Raw genomic sequence first — 16281 nt, 5'->3', positions numbered from 1 at the left:
TGGATGAAAGTGAGCCTAGGGCTGGATCCAAAGATAAGGACTGGACATGAGTTGAGGGTGAGTATATTACCAAGAAGTACCCTTATGGACAAAATGGAAGTCAAAGAAGAACCTTCAAGAGATAGGATGTTTGAACTCAGTAACAGTACCACTGATAATGATACTACAATGTATGTCTCCTTCCAGCCTGAGGATTCCACTTTGTGTGACAAGTTGAATAATCTCACTATTATCTAGGTCACTCTATTGCCTTGCATGCATGGATTTTCAGTTCTCCTACACAAGGGAAAAATGTAAGTTGGTTCTCATGACTGAGCTTTGAGATCTCCCAAGAATGTGTGTGTTTTAAAAGGTAGATCCTCTCCTGGGGCACAGAGAGACAACACCCACCATTGTTGGCAGCACCAGGAGTTATGAGAGTTTGGGTGCCTCAGAAAGTGACTCTAAGAAATTGATGTGAGTATAAGTAGTTTCTCTGGAAGGATCTTTGGTGGGAAGAAATGATGGGAGCTAAGATGTGAAGAAGGAGGGCAGCCAACACAGAAGACAGGGTGTTAGTTTAGAGGTCACTGCTTGGGCAACTCTGTCTCCATCCACTGGGAACGTTTTAAATACATGCAGAACAGCCCTGAGTCATCCCATCCAAGTGCAAAAAGACCTGCACGGGATGAGTGTTGCTCTTATGGACATTGGTTACCTGGCTCCCGAGCTCACTGCCATGGCCAAAGAAGACAAGGAAGCCAATGGACAACCTCGGGTAAAGAGCTGCAGGCAACTGCGGGAGGCAGCCACTGTGTATACAAGACAGGGCTTGTCAGTGAAGACACCAGAGGGCACCAACCCTCTCCTCTCCTCTCCTCTCCTCCCTATCATGACCCATGGGATCTGAAATATTGAGAAGTTAGTGTAGTGCTGCCCATCATACACCAAATGACTGCCAGGATGCCTTACTTTCCTGATCACTTACAGTCCCAACGCTGATACTTCTTAAATAACAAGTAATTTCTGTTCCATGACTCCTCCAACCCCACTCTTTCACTCCAGAAGTTTCAGTTCAAGCAACTCTTCTTGAAAGCACTCTTCAAATCTTGCCAGGAACAAAGACATGCACCTTTAGCAAGGGATGGAGGACTATCGACAGCGTATACCTTGTGCCAAGAATAATGAACACTTTTGTCCTCCAGGAAAAAATTCCTATTCCTTGCAGTCTCGGAAGTCATAGGATCTGAGGCTTAAGAGTGCTCACTATCCTTGAAATCAGTATTAGTAAGTGCAGCTTTATCAGCTGAACAGCAATTGACAGTAGATTGCAGTAGTGACAAAATAAAAAATCTAATTATGGTCCCTTCCTATAAACATTAACAATTAACTGTGTATCTTGAAATCAACCATTTATACATACATACATGCATATACATATACATATATTTTTTTTTGAGAATGAGAGAAAAAAGACTGAATTGGTGGGGTGGGCTAGAAGGCGATAGAGAATCTTTTTTTAACAAGGTTTTATTTATTTATTTGACAGACAAAGAGATCACAAATAGAGAGGCAGGTAGAGAGAAGAGAGAAGCAGGCTCCCCACCAAGCAGAGAACATGATGTGGGGCTCGATCCCAGGACCCTGAGATCAAGACCTGAACTGAGGGCAGAAGATTAACCCACCGAGCCACCCAGACACCCGAGAGGGAGAATCTAAACAGACTCCATGCTCAATGTGGAGCCTGATTTGGGATTAGTTTCATGACCCTGATATAATGACCTGAGGCAAAAATCATGACTCTGATGCTTAACCAATTGAGCCACCAAGGTGGTCCCCCCATATCAACTCTCTTTTAGCCCCTCCAGTAACCTCTAAATAGCCTTTGTTGGTATTAATCATTCTAGTATTACAGCCATGATTTTTCTCTCCATGAGTAATTAGCCCCTGGAATGGCAGGCACCAACTTCATAGAGCGCCATGTAAGGACACACCCATTCTAGATTAGAAAACTACATTATGATAGAATACAAAATGTTATATATGTTTTACCTTAACATAAAACATCTGTAATTGCTCTGTGATTTCTATATTGTGTATTACTCAATTTTGTTAACATAAATGCTATTATTTAAATAAAACAACAGGGGTGCCTGGGTGGCTCAGTGCGTTAAGTCTTTGCCTTTGGCTCGGGTCATGATCTTGGGGTCCTTGGATGGAGACCCACATCGGACTCTCTGCTCAGCGGGGACTTTCTCCCCCCCGCCACCCTGCCTATCTGCCTCCTTGGGATCTCTCTCTCTGTGTCTAATTAATAAATAAAATGTTTAAATAATATAAATGAATAGATAAATAAATAAATAAAACAATAGAAGAGAATAGGTGTCAATTACTAGTAAGTAGTGGTAGGAATAATTATGCTACATTATGCATTTAAACATTAAAAAAAAGATTACTAATAAACTTTTCACTTTGTAATAGGTTTAGACTTACCAACAAAACCAAATAGAAAAGACAGGACTAAACATTTCCATACACCTAACACAGTTTGCAAACTATTTTCCTTTTTTGTAATTCTTTAATTCCAATATGGTTCACATATATTAGTTTCTGGAATACAACAGAGGGATTCAAGACTTTCATGCATTCTCTAGGGTTCATCAGGACAAGCAGCTCCTTCATCCCTATCACCTACTTCACCCATGCTGCCAACCAACAGTTTGTTGTCTGTCGTGAAAAGTCTGGATAAAAGAGCTCAGACTGAGGCAGGAATCCACCAAAATCCTAGAGGAGAACACAGGCAGCAACATCTTTGACCTCAGCCACAGTAACTCCTTACTAGATTCACCTCCAAAGGCAAGGGAAACAAAAGTGAAAATGAACTTTTGGGATTTCATCAAGATCAAAAGCTTCTGCGCCACAAACGAAAACCATCAACAAAACAAAAAGGCAACCCACAAAATGAGAAAACTTATTTGCAAATGACACTACAAAGGGCTGATATCCAAGAACTATAAAGAACTTCTCAAACTCAACACCCAAAAAACAAATAATCGAGTCAATAAATGGGCAGAAGATGGGACCAGACACTTCTGCAAAGAAGACATACAAATGGCTAACAGATGCATGAAAAACTGTTCATCATCATTAGCCATCAGGGAGATTCAAATCAAAACCACACAGATACCACCTTCCACCAGGTAGAACCGCAAAAACTGACAAGGCAAGAAACAACCAGTGTTGGAGAAGTTGGGAGAAAGGAGAACCCTCTCATACTGCTGGTGGGAATGGAAGTTGGTACAGCCACTTTGGAAAATGGTGAAGAGGTTCCTCAAAAAATGAAAAATGAAGGATACGATATTTTACACCAGGGCTGAACCTGTTAAGAAGATTACATGTGGCCAAGTGATTCATGTTGGCTGGCTCAATTGTTCTCATGATACCTCATTTTTCTCTTCATCCCCTTCGTCCTCTTCAGCAGTAACTAGACAATCAAATATTTCATTTTATAAAGACATTCCAAGACTGGAAGGATGTAGAGTGAGTTCAATGAGTTTCAGGCGGAAGGAAAAAGATGTGACAGTAACATGGAACCCCCATATCCTGGGGGACTGACAGGTTTGCAAGAGGGGTGGCCCATCACAGTATTAATCCTTCCAATACTGGGGATATTGAAGTGAGTACACATGAGCCTAAGTAATGCCTTTCTGCAGCCTGGATGGGGTGCGTGGTCTCTGCCTCAGGGATTTAGAAGGCCAACAGTTGTTCAGGGTCTTTTAGAACTGAAGGATTAATCTGGATTGCTTGATTGACTCACTGACTTTATTTATAAGAAAATGTTGGTCACAGTTTCACGACATACAGAATTGAGGCAGGCAGTCAATACCTAAACATCTGCTCTCCAGGGTTATGTTTTTAAAAGACTGGATGTGTAGAAAACAAATCTGACTTAGGCACCAGCCACAGGTCTTTAGCTCATGGGTTGCAGCCTGCCAATACACAGGGGCCATCTCTGGCTCACTGATATCACAAAACAGAAACAGAATCTGTTACAATGAAGATGTAATATTTCATCATGAAGGTTTTTTTTTTTTTCCAAGCAAAGGTCACAAATTACTCAAACTCATAATTTATTCTGTTGTGGTTTGTAGCAAATGAAAAAAAATATTTTAAAATGAAAGAATACTTTGGGAGTGATTTAGATGTTAAGTTTTGTGCAATAAACAATTTACATCTTAGGGGATCACAAGAAAATATTGAAAGCCCAAACTCTGGAAGGATTCTGAATTTGAGTATTATAGATTATTATAGTGTTTATATGCCTAATCATATAGTGATAGTAAGTTCTAGTCTTATATGTATAACAAAATTCAAAAATAATTTGTAATGCTACTACAACATTATATTAGACCTGAAACACTATTGAGGATATTCAAAGAAAAATGCTATCCCCTGGTTACTGACGGGAAACAGGTAAAGCCCATCAGTGAGGAAAAGCTTCAATTATAAGAGATGTCATATTAAGAATGTCATAAGGGGGGCGCCTGGGTGGCTCAGTTGTTATGCATCTGCCTTTGGCTCAGGTCATGATCCCAGAGTCCTGAAATCAAGCCCCACATTGGGCTCCCTGCTCTATGGGAAGCCTGCTTCTCCCTCTCCCACTCCCTCTGCCTGTGCTCTCTCTCTCTCTGTAAAACTAATAAATACAATTAAAAAAAAAAAAGAATGTCATAAGGGGAGCACCTGGGTGGCCTTAGAGCCTCTGCCTTAGGCTCAGGTCATGGGTTAGAGCCTCTGCCTTAGGCTCAGGTCATGATCCCAGGGGTCTGGGATTGAGTCCTGCATCGATCTTTCTGTGGAGCAGGGAGCCTGCTTCCTCCTCTCTCTCTGCCTGCTTCTCTGCCTACTTGGGATCCCTCTCTGTCCAACTAATAAATGGAATCTTAAAAAAAAAAGTCATAAGGGTGTGCCTGGGTGTTTCAGAGGATTAAGCACCTGCCTTCTGCTATGGGCATTTCTCAAGGTCCTGGGATCTAGTCATGCAGCAGGCTCCCTGCTCAGCAGAGTCTGCTTCTCCCTCTGCCTAACCCCCTCCATAAATGCTCTCTCTTTCTCTGTCTCTCAGATTAATAAATAAAATCCTAAAAACAAAGAATTGGGTCATAAAGATAGATGATACATTAGTTGATTTTCTTAGCATGGAGAAGAAATAAGGATATGTTAATTTATGAAATCAATAAATGGTTAAAAAAAGGATACCATCAAAAGATTGCTTATATCCATATACTGCATGTTAACTAAATAGAACTTAAATAAAAATTTGAAAAGAAAAAATAATTGCCCATATCCAGACATAAGATAATGGAGCAACTGCAGCAAGTTTGGAAAAGAATGGAAGACATTTTATCTTCCCTCACAATGATTACGTCCACTTGCACCTTGCTCAGAAACTAACCTTAAGAGGGACATCATCTCCATTTAGGAGATGCAAACATGAATCTTTCATATTCCATATTTCAATGTGCAAACTTTCAAATTTCATACTTAGGATATATGATTTTTCCAAATTCAATGGACTTGGGAGATATTCTCAGGCCTTAGTCATAAACAGAAAATCTCCAATAAATACACTATAATTAAATGAAATCATATAGATGCATATAGGTTACACTTCTTTTGTAATATATCAAGGTGGCATGATAGTTTTAAATGGGTGAGAAACGTTAATAGAGATGTAAACAACAAATCCTGAAGGGACATAAAGTTGCATGCTCACCAGAAGGTCTGTTTCCTTTACAAGTCACAAAGGAACCTAAAAGTACGTGTGAGGCATGGAAAACTCAGGAAGAGCTATGCATATGATATGTGAATTAGAAATAAGCAACAAAGGAAAAGAAAAAAGTGGGAAGTGCATGAATCGGTCGATCTAAGCATCTATTTTAATATCTTCTACAAATAGCAGCAGCTTTTTTTAAAATGCTGATTCACAGATTTTGCTTAGTACAATCTTTCGCATATTGAGAAGTGGTCTTGACACTTTGAACAGAAGAAATCTAAGTGGAATCCTGCGAAAGACCTCTTCCTGAACTCTTTAACCAATTTAAAACTGCTGGAGATTGTTACCGACTCATGACAAAATTAGAAAACATGGCAAATCTCAGTTGAAAAGAGATAAGCAGGGGCACCTGGGTGGATCAGGTCTTGATGTCAGGATCCTGGGATCGAGTCCCACGTTGGAGTCCCCACTCAGTGTTGAGTCACCTTCTCCCTCTGCCTCTGCCTCCCCCTCCTCACCACTGTACTTGCATAAAATCATTAAAAAAGAAAACAGAGAAAAAGAGATGAGGTAAAAGGCACGTTTTGAAGATATTATTGATGAGTTTCCTTCCAATGATCACGAGAAAGGATCAATAAAACAATTCCTGTTTTCCTTGTAAATTTAACCTTAAAAAAATGAAAGGTTTATGGAATCAGGGACCTGTCAAGTTTGCACTTGTTTTCCAACTACTGTAACATTGTTGGAAAAAAATAAACACTGAAAAGTAATAAAAGCATCAGTGCAGGACAGTCTGTGCTTTTACCTGGGGTACTGGGTCTAGCAGAACTCAGAGAGCGGGATCCCAGCTCCTCCTTCTAGAAGGCCCTGAAGGTCAATGGTTTTTGCATTCCTGGCCCAACCCAATGTAGCTCCAGTTTCTCTGAAGCTGAGTCACGATTTCTCCCCAGAAACAAGTCGGCATTGGTGAAAAACCAACCACAGTATTTCTGTTGCAGTGTCCCGTGACCTCCCAATCCAGAGACCCCTGAGTAAAATAGGGTCTTCAAATGTCCTCAGGGACAATGAGGACCAAACCCTGGGAAGAGCCCCAATATGTCATTGCCTGTACTTTCTCACCTACCAGCATGTTTTGGGGAAGCTCCCAGAGCCCCCTACTCAGCACTCAGCCAACAAGGCCGCTTCTCTGTCACACCTCAGGAGGCAGGAATTTACTGCAAAGGCCCCAGGGTCTCCCCAGGGCATTGGGTGAACCGGCTGGAAATACAGCTCTGGCTCTCTATCCTGGGGCAGTGAGAATGGAGCTGGATCCCATGACCTGGGAAGAAGGAGGGCTCTGCTGCAGAAGGGATTGGGAAAAAAGGGCCTAAAAGGGGACAGAAGCATACACACCCAAATCCTCCTGCTGCTGAAGAAGGGATGGGTCTCCTTTCGGGGACCTCTGCCCTGCCCATCCCTCAACAGGGAAACTGTGGGAGGACTGTGGGGCATCATGGGTCTTACCACAAACACTGCCACTATCAGCTCCACTCAAGGCCCCCCTGTGGTTGGGGGGCAGCTGGTTAGGTGAAAACCCTGCACAAAAGCTGGTTTAATGCAGGGCCTCCTCACCAGGCTCTCAGGGCCTCACAAGACACTTCATTCTCTGCTCACTGTCACAGTAGACCACTGCATAGGGACAGCCACCTGTCCTGCTGATCACTACCCCCCTAAACAAGCAGGTGCCATGTGCTCAAGAGGATCTGTCACCAGAGTTAATAAAAACACCATCAGATCTAAATTCAACCTGGGCCCCCTCCCCAGAAAGGTTCCTGGGGTCCCTTGCAGTAGAAGTACCACAAAGGGTAATCTTGCTCTATCCTCCATTCACCACTGCTGCCAGGGTGTTATCTGTCTGAAGGCTTCACCCTGTGCCCTCGAAGGAGAGGGACTGTAGGTCCCCCTGAAGGGAGATGCTGACACAGAGACAGAACCATGAACAGTTTATTGGGGAGATACCAGGAGAGACAAAGCACAGGGTACAGGATGGGCAGGGAAAGCATTCAGACCACCAGGCAGAAACATTCATATCTTGACTAGATATAAAAACTCATTGGAGCCTGGTTGTTGGAGGTCAAGGAAGTCTTCAGATTACAAAATGATTACCCTGTAAGGCAAGAGGATTTGGGTTAGTACAATGGGAACTTATGTTTTCCTAAATGCTCTCTGCCTTCCATACTGTATCTGAGGCCTTGGATGAACACTTGGGTGTGTGGCCACATCTGTGAGTCTGTATGTAATAGACAATAACTGTCTTCACATCTTACGTAGAAATATCTGATTTTACCTGTTCTCTTAAGTATATTTTACTACATTGTGGCTAGGACCTGACTTTTAATAGAAAAAATGGGGCTCTTTGCCTTGTCTTTGAAATGAGAATTGCCACTACCGGGGCTGAGGTATTACACTCTTAGTGTATTTTATGGACTTAAACAAACATTTTTTGATGCTCATTGGCATGGAGCTATTTTCATTTAAACAGTGAGAATGGTGAATGGTCAGAGCCCAGATTCTTTGCCAATTATTATTATTATTTTTTCTTTTTGAGACAGAGACAGAGAAAGCACAAACTTGTGAGCGAAGAGGGATGGGGGAGAAGTGAGGGAGAGAGAGAATCCCAGATAGGCTCCACACTCAGCACCGAGCCCGACTTGGGCCTCAATCTCTAAAGCTCGAGATCATGACCTGAGCAGGAATCAAGATTCTGCTGCTTAACCCACTGAGTCGCCCAGGGGCCCCAGCAGTTTATGTACTTCAACTCCTATTGTTCTAGTGACCTCAGAATCCAATATGTTCTCTATGACAGATTAAAATAAAAGCTGAGGCCCTGAGAAGGCCCCACTGATAGCTGGTATTTGGACTGAGAAATCTGGAATACAGGCAAATCTGGACACTGGGACTGAAGTCCCAGAGAAGTGCACAGCTATAGGCAGGGTGGTGACGCAGATGCGGAGGCCTGGTGACAGGGCTCCAGCTAGGGCTGCTCCTGGCCAAACCTGACTCTCCCACTAACAGTCTGACTCGGGCTGAGGCCAGGGCGGCCACCATTCACTGGTTCTCCGTCTTGTCTTCATGTTTTCTCGCTGCGGGAGTTAAAGTCAGCCAGACAAGAATCCCCAAAGGCCAAGTTAAATTTCCAAATCTCCACGATACTCTTTCACATGGTTCAGAATTTTCAGAAATTCAGGGAAACAATGCTCTTCACAGACTATGAGTGAAGGGATTCATGGCAAAAACGACATTCTGAGACAAATAACGGCGTGATCCACATTGTGTGAGTGAACACATGCTGCAGTCGGTGTGGACGGCATGGTGTCTTCACACTCACTCTCAAGCTGCTGGCCTGCCAGGAACGGCCTCACCCTCCCTGAGAGAAGCCCAGCCTCTCCCTGAGCACCTCAGGCCTTCTGGGCATCCACAAACTCCTGTTTCTGTGTGACTCAGGGCTCCCTCCCTTCTTTCTGGATACATCTCTAGTTCTTCCCTTATACAGAACACACGGTCTATGTCCTGTCATCAGTGTGTCCCTCCCTTCTCTCAGACACACACCTTCAATTCCTCACATTAAGGCCTCAGCCCTCCCGGAGCACAGAGCATCGTCTCCATACCATATGTGTGTGAAACCTGCTGTGCCCAGCATTCGGAGAAGGGCAGGTCTCTGCCACCACAAGGAACCTACAACCCTCTCAGTATGACTGGAAGACAAGGTCCATCAATTCTAAGTACAGAACAACCAGAAGAAAGTTACCATGTCTTTAGCAGTCTTCACTCCCTCATGCCACGAGAGGCCTGTGGGCAGCACCGCTGGTCCTTGTGGAGGACGCTCCAGCATCTGTATCTGACCCACACCATGGAAAAGACAGAAGCTTCTCCACCTGGAAGTGACTGAGCAACATTCCAGCAAACCCTCTACACCTGCCTCCGGCATCTGCCATTTTTTCTTTCATTCTAACCTCCCAGACCAGACAAGAGCTTTATCCACAAGTTTCTAAGCTACAGAGGACAAGGGCAGACCCCTACGCTAATGAACAATGAAGGGACCACTTCCCTGTGTCAGGCGTTTATACAACTAAGGAAATGACAGCTTAAACCCTACACACTGCAGATGAAGTGAGAGGTGTTTCATCCCTCCCAGAACAACGTATGTGGATGCTGGATGTGTACGACGGTAAGAGACAGATGTCTGCCATTGTGCAATGGAGACACTTCCTTCCCAACAATGGCAACTGCCCACTGCTTAGTGTGCGCAAATAGCCAGGCACAAGCACGTGTGTCCCGAAGAACTTCAGAATCATACAGCGTCCCCAGCCTGGTTTCCCCTTGAATGTCAAGCCCTGAACACAAACTCTGCCTTTGCTCCACTGACACAACCAGAAGGTGATGATCTGGAAATAGACGCCTGTAAGCTCTGCATGAAGACTTGCCACTTTGAACGGGAAACGACACCACACACAGACCCCAGGATATACCCAACACACAGAGGTCAGGACACTGTGCTGCCCAGAGAGGAACAGGACTCCAGAAATGGGTACAACTGAAAACGCTCCAGCATTTACTTGGTTCTTCTCTGGGAACTTCTCGGGCATGGTGCTGCTATTGTCCCCTTGAGCTCCACAGGCTTCTGATTGGGACCGAAGTCCGAGAAGGGACAGAGGTGGTTTCAGACTGACGATCACACAGGATTCAAGCCAACTCTCTACCCCTGCCCCAGCCTATTCCCCTCTCTCCTTCCGGAGGGTCCACTGTGTTTCTCACAGGACTCCCTGGACCCCTGTGGACGAAGGCGGGAACTGTCCATCACCCTCGCAGATACAACCACTCTTCGTGGGACATATGTTTCCAGAACTAATCTATAATGCTGGACAACTGGGGGTCTCCACATGTGAGACTGATGTGAAGGTTGTGCTTCGTCCAGCCCAGAGCCCAAAACATTGTGTCTGTGTAGTGCACCTGGGCAATGCTTCTATGTCTGTCCTCTGTGGAATGTCACTTTTCTGCTCCATAGTAGACGCCTGCTGCCCAGTTCTGTATGTTGAACCAGACAGTCCATGAGATGGACGTCAGACAAAGTGGAGGAATGTTACCATGTCCTCACTTGGGCTTATTGCTGCATTGCAAAGCCTTGTGGTACCACCTCTCCATCCTCTCAACCGACAGAAGTGGTTCAACTATGAATAAGCTCTATGACCCATGTCAATTCAGATCATCTCACCTTGTGGTGGAGGAACGAAGTGTGGCCAAGGCCCCCATGTCCACCACTGTGGAGGTGGATGAGGAGGAGGGAAGTCTGGTACATTCCACCCCATGTGGTAGGGCATACGGAGGAGCCCTGGGCAATGAGGGAACTCTCTCACACCTCTAGTGACCTGCAGAACAGACAAGAAAATATTTTAGCAAAACAGACAAAAGTTGCAACACCAAGAAAAGAAACCAAAAGAAAGAGCTCCCAGCATCCGGCTCCTTCTCCAATACCACCTTCCAGGAGAGCTGCATCATGCTAGAAAACTTACATGTCCCTCCCAGCTGGGGCCAGTACAATGAGGGGGGAGACAGCAATGGCTGTTACAGGAATAGCCTGTCACCACACATCACTGCCCATGTCGGCCCACATTATCCAGCAAGAAGTAGTGTCTTCAAGAGAAAAAGGATCATTGCAAACTAAAGCAGCACATTCCAGACACGGAGGCATCGACATTCTGAACAATACTTCCTCTATCCTCCTCAGCCACCAGAGAAGATTTTGCTTTGGGCAGAATAGAGAGAATGTGACGAAACTGAATGCCCTTTCTCCACAAAGTTTCTGAGGCACTTGAGGGTAATCATTGGCGTAGAAGTCCCTGACTCTCCCCACGCTGCCTCGCTCCTGACAAAGGGGTCCTCTACTCTCTACAGTTTCTGTCCATGGCTACAAAGACACTTGAGGAATTAGGGCCTTGTGGTCTGACAGGGGCACTGGAAAAGTGTCGTCTGAGGGACATGATATCAAAAACCTTTATTTACACTGAGCAGCTGTGCTTGCCTTTTTTTTTTTTAAAGATTTTATTTATTTGACAGACAGAGATCAGAAGCAGGCAGAGAGAGAGAGAGGAAGGGAAGCAGGCTCTCTGCTGAGCAGAGAGTCTGATGTGGGGCTTGATCCCAGGACATAGGATCATGACCTGAGCCTAAGGAGAGGCTTTAATGCATTGAGCCACACAGGCATCCCCTGTGTTTGTCTGAAAACACAGTCATTGGGAAATTTCAACCTACTGAGTTCCAGAGTAATTTTGTACAATGGGAAATGAAGATGGGAAGGCCATATAAGAGAATTCACAAAAGGGTATATGCTTCCCAGTGGAAAACTCCACACGTGTGATGAGAAAAGAAATAAACTCTCACAGTAATTTAGGACCAAAGGACCTGTTCCTGGAAACCCAGTTGAAGGGCTGGGAGGCAGTGATCATGCACGTAATCACTGATGTCCCCCTTCAGAACATGTGACCCAGTGTGCGATTATGACAGTGCACATAAGAGCTTTGACACTTCAAAATACTTGTAGAAAGGGTCTTAAGTGGGCTGGTTCTGCAAGGCACGTTTTCCAGCAGAAGTAAAATGGAGATGACTTGTGAAACATGCCCTGAGAACATTGCAGACTGCAAAGGAGACAGTATAAAATGCAGAGAGAGTTTTCCCCAGTCTCCATTTGTGAGGATTACCAGACCCATCTATCCCTAGCATGAGCACACCACCAGTGCACCTGAACGTAACCTAAAGGGAGTCGGGCTGGCCAGAGCACTTCACTGTGAGGGAGGGGCCCTCCTCCCCCAGTTACTTCCCCGGAGTGCACTGTGGGCAGGCAGGGGTACACATCCGCATACACATCTTCCCCACCACCATGTTCCAATACTATAGCATCTGTGCCAGAACACCTATCCGCCCCCTGTGTCTCACCTAGCACCTGGGGTGAAGACATGCCATGGGGAAAACTACTGTCACCACATGTTAATATAGATCTGCACACCTCGACAGAGACAAGAGTGTGACACCAAGGATAATCAACTAAGGAAAAAACTCCATTCACGACAGGCCAGTATCTACAGCTGGGACCACACCTCCCCCATCACATCAAACAGAGCAGCTCCTTCTATACATTGAGAACAAACACAATGATAGGCCCTGGAAAGCCTGTTGTCCACATGTGGAAGTGCATGTGCTTATGGGTCAACTGGAAGCCCACCAGCATCCCCCCTGAACAGCTCTGCTTCCCTCCCTGACAATGGGATCTCCTACACTCCACAAGGGCTGTCCATGGCCACAGACACCGCTGAGGAGATAGGAGTGTCCGGAGTCCTGCAGAGGACCTGGAAGAGTGCTTTCTGAGAGTAACAGGACCCCTTTGAGTGAGCGAGACCAGCTCTGTGGATCTACGTCCCCGACATTCGGACAGTCCTTAGCTCAGGCACAGAGCAAATGCCTAGTCTTTGGTGCTGAGACCCACTGATGGGCCGATTCGATACCCCCAAATGGGAACCAGTGTGTCTGGAGAGCAGAGGCAATGCTCCCAAGATGGGTATGGAGAGACCCTATGAGTTGGCACAGCCATCAGACCCCATCAGAACCCGCTCATGGAAGCACAAGTAAAACACGTGTGAGGTGTGGGCCTTGCAGAGAGTCACTGGGATTCCCTCTTCAGGGCTGCTGCTCCAGGGGGTGTTTTCTATGACACACCTGGCACCTGCCAGAGTTCATCATCATCTCAACCAGGGGCCAACTGGAGGGATTCCAGCTGTCGTCTTCATCCACTCAGATGGGACGCACGGGAGGTCACAGCTCACCTTCTCCACAAACACTCAAGCTGCCCAAAGCAGGTGGGGCAAGTGTGACGCGGTCCTGGCTTTTCCCATTTTCCATCTGAGGACCTCTGCAGATACCCTCCCAGGTTAGTCTCCTGACCCGAATACTAAAAATGCTCCAGCTCCCGCAGGAAAGCAAACCACAAGGAGTCAGCCGGACTAGATGACTTCACTGTGGGGTGAGATGTCACCCTCCTCGAGTTATGTACACACATACATACACGCACGTCCACACACACACACATACACACACAGATGCATGAGGTGAGCATCCTACCATCACGTATCTCAAAGCATCTACAGCTTTGGGAGGAAGCACAAAATTGAAGATCTCTAACGGAGCAGGCGGAGGCTCCTGGGTGAACAGCGTGCACTCTGAAAGGGATGATCGCAGGACACACACCAAGGCCACAGGCTAGGACAGGGACCTGTCCACACTGCAATCCATTTCAGAAACGGACACAACTAAAAATGCCCAAGCACTTACCGTATGCATCTCTGGGTCGCTTTGAGGGCTAGTGCTGCTGTTCATCCTGGGAACCACTCTAGATGCTAGATCAGACAAAGGTCAGAGGTTTATATTGGTTTCGTGCCCTCCATGCCTTCCTCTCCCCATCTTGCACTCTTTCCCACACTTGGGTCCCTTATCAGAGGGTTTCACCCGTGACTCAAGTGAGTCCTTTGCAACGAGAGACACCAGTCTCCTCTTGCCTGAGACACTCCAGGGCCCTGGTTCCAGTGTTTTTGTAAGTAACCCATCACGTGTAAACAGGTTGGGGTACAACTGGCTATCAACACTAAAATTGGGGTGCTCAACACACATCAGGAAAAAATCACTTTATCTTCATAGATTAAACACCTAAGTGAGAATAGCCTTGCGTGGGGACATCCACAAACCCTCAACATGAACAGCCCATGTTCTCTTCTCAGGCCACAGGTGAATGGTTCATTTGTCCATCCTGCATTTGGGACCTAGAATGCGTGACTGGCCAACAAATAAACATTTCAGGGAAGAAACAGACTTTGACATTTGTATAGTCACGAAAAAAGAAATCATAGACAGATTGAGCAATAAAGCAATGGCACTGCACCGATGACATGAGAGGAGTAAAATATATTTCATTGCTCAATATGGTCCTATAGATGACAAATAAAATAAAAATATAGAAGCCTCCATAATGAGTAAATAAATGCCCTTTTTCAAAAATAGTCTTTTATTTTTTTGTCAAAGTTTGACCACTGAGTCAAGGTGGAAAGGGCGCTCGTCTCGCACCTTCTCAGGCTCAGCTCTTCCGAAGGGGGTAGCAGGGGGAAGGTGTGGAGCGGCGTGAGCTCCACCTGTCACGGGGCAAGTGTCCTGCTGCCTGGGGACATATAAGAAAAGCACCCTCCTGTCACCCCTTCAGACAACCTGCAGGCTTGTGATTTTCTCCAGGACACACAGCAATCACCCACAGGAACAGGAAGGACACCGTGTGGTTTCACAACAGAAATCAGGCTGCTTCATTTCACTTCGTGCTCCCTACCTTGCCTCACAGGCTTCTGCGACTCAGGCCTTCTCTGCATCAGTTCCTGCCTCACGGATCCCACAGGCAGCATCTCCCTTTGCATCATGCGCAGTCTTGAACACAGAAAAAGAATGGACATCTCTAAGAATTACAACACCACGTCCTCTCCTAGGCAGTAAACAGCATAGCCGTCACCTCTCCAAACACCCGTAAAAACGCACATCAAAGTCTCACACCTGTATTTCAGGTAGGCGTTCTCCCTGCTCTGCTGCATCATCCTTGTTTCCCAATACCGAGCCTTCATCTGCGGCAGAAAAACACACCCACATTCAGTTGTGCCCAACTCTGCCTCAAACGAAGATGAGGAAAAGGAAAATACTTACCCAGTTAGCTAGAGCGTTCCTCTCTTGAACTGCGATCTGAAAAAGCCAACACACCAGAAACCCATGTTCAGGGCTCTAAGGGCCACGACCATCACCTGCAGGGGGCGCCAAGGGGTCAGTGTGTTGGACACAACTCCCATTACCTTGTGGTTGAAGGTGAGGTTAGACTCCTGCAGCTCTTCCCGCATTTCTTCCACTTCTTTTCTGTGAGGGGGACAATTGTTTTCATCAGACAAAACCCAACACTGGGTGTGATTTTCAATCATCTGCCAATGTGGCCATCCTCCTCTTATCTGTCCCCTCATACAATTGATCCTGACACAGGAAACACTATCACCTGACTATAATTGGACTGTGGGATCAAAGCTGTTCTTAACAGCCTTTCCTTCATCATTTTTCTTTGCCTGCGGGATCAAAACCGACAAAACTTCCTTACCCATTTTCAATCTTTCCCTCAGTTATCACATGACAAATGTCTTTTGTCATGAAGCTCTATTCTCCTTTAACTTCTATCCTCACTATGGTTCCCAGGTTTGCAAAGACCAGCACCATCAGATGCCACTACTGGGCTTATGGGAAAGACTCATCCTAGGACAAACTGTTTTCCTCCAAACACCACCTCAAGGACGCTGGTATGGAGCTAGTTTCCACAGTCAGGCCAACACTGGGGATCCCGATATGTTTAGTAACGTAATTGTGTTGTGCCTTATCTTTCTGTGTCAGTTAATTCGCTCTGGATACATCCTCTGAATTTTAGTGTATAT

The 16281-nt window shown here is 45.6% G+C and overlaps 1 protein-coding gene across 1 annotated transcript; it reads right to left on the bottom strand.

Moving 5' to 3' along the window:
• Positions 1–7722: 7722 nt before the first annotated feature.
• LOC131819911 (transport and Golgi organization protein 1 homolog) lies at positions 7723–15877 on the bottom strand. The gene is made up of 7 exons (XM_059155327.1): positions 15661–15877; positions 15518–15553; positions 15371–15438; positions 15153–15247; positions 14114–14178; positions 11007–11160; positions 7723–7901 (listed from the first exon to the last, which is right to left on the bottom strand). The coding sequence occupies exons 1-7, from the start codon at positions 15820–15822 to the stop codon at positions 7897–7899; spliced, it is 585 nt and encodes a 194-aa protein (XP_059011310.1). The 5' UTR covers positions 15823–15877; the 3' UTR covers positions 7723–7896.
• Positions 15878–16281: the final 404 nt, after the last annotated feature.

This window comes from Mustela lutreola, chromosome 17 (genome assembly GCF_030435805.1).
Source record: "Mustela lutreola isolate mMusLut2 chromosome 17, mMusLut2.pri, whole genome shotgun sequence".
NCBI lineage: Eukaryota > Metazoa > Chordata > Mammalia > Carnivora > Mustelidae > Mustela > Mustela lutreola.
The sequence above is the reverse complement of the archived record's forward strand: the minus strand, read 5'-3'. Positions and strand labels throughout refer to the sequence as shown.

Bases quoted from the DNA above. Each gene is read 5' to 3' on its own strand.
- LOC131819911 (XM_059155327.1), bottom strand. From the start codon at position 15,822: ATGAGGGGACAGATAAGAGGAGGATGGCCACATTGGCAGATGATTGAA. The intron at 14,179-15,152 runs GTAGGGAGCACG...TGTCTGATCTAG, and splicing joins GCAGAAGCCTGTGAGGCAAG to CATCTAGAGTGGTTCCCAGG. The intron at 11,161-14,113 runs GTAAGTGCTTGG...TCTGTTCTGCAG, and splicing joins GCGACCCAGAGATGCATACG to GTCACTAGAGGTGTGAGAGA.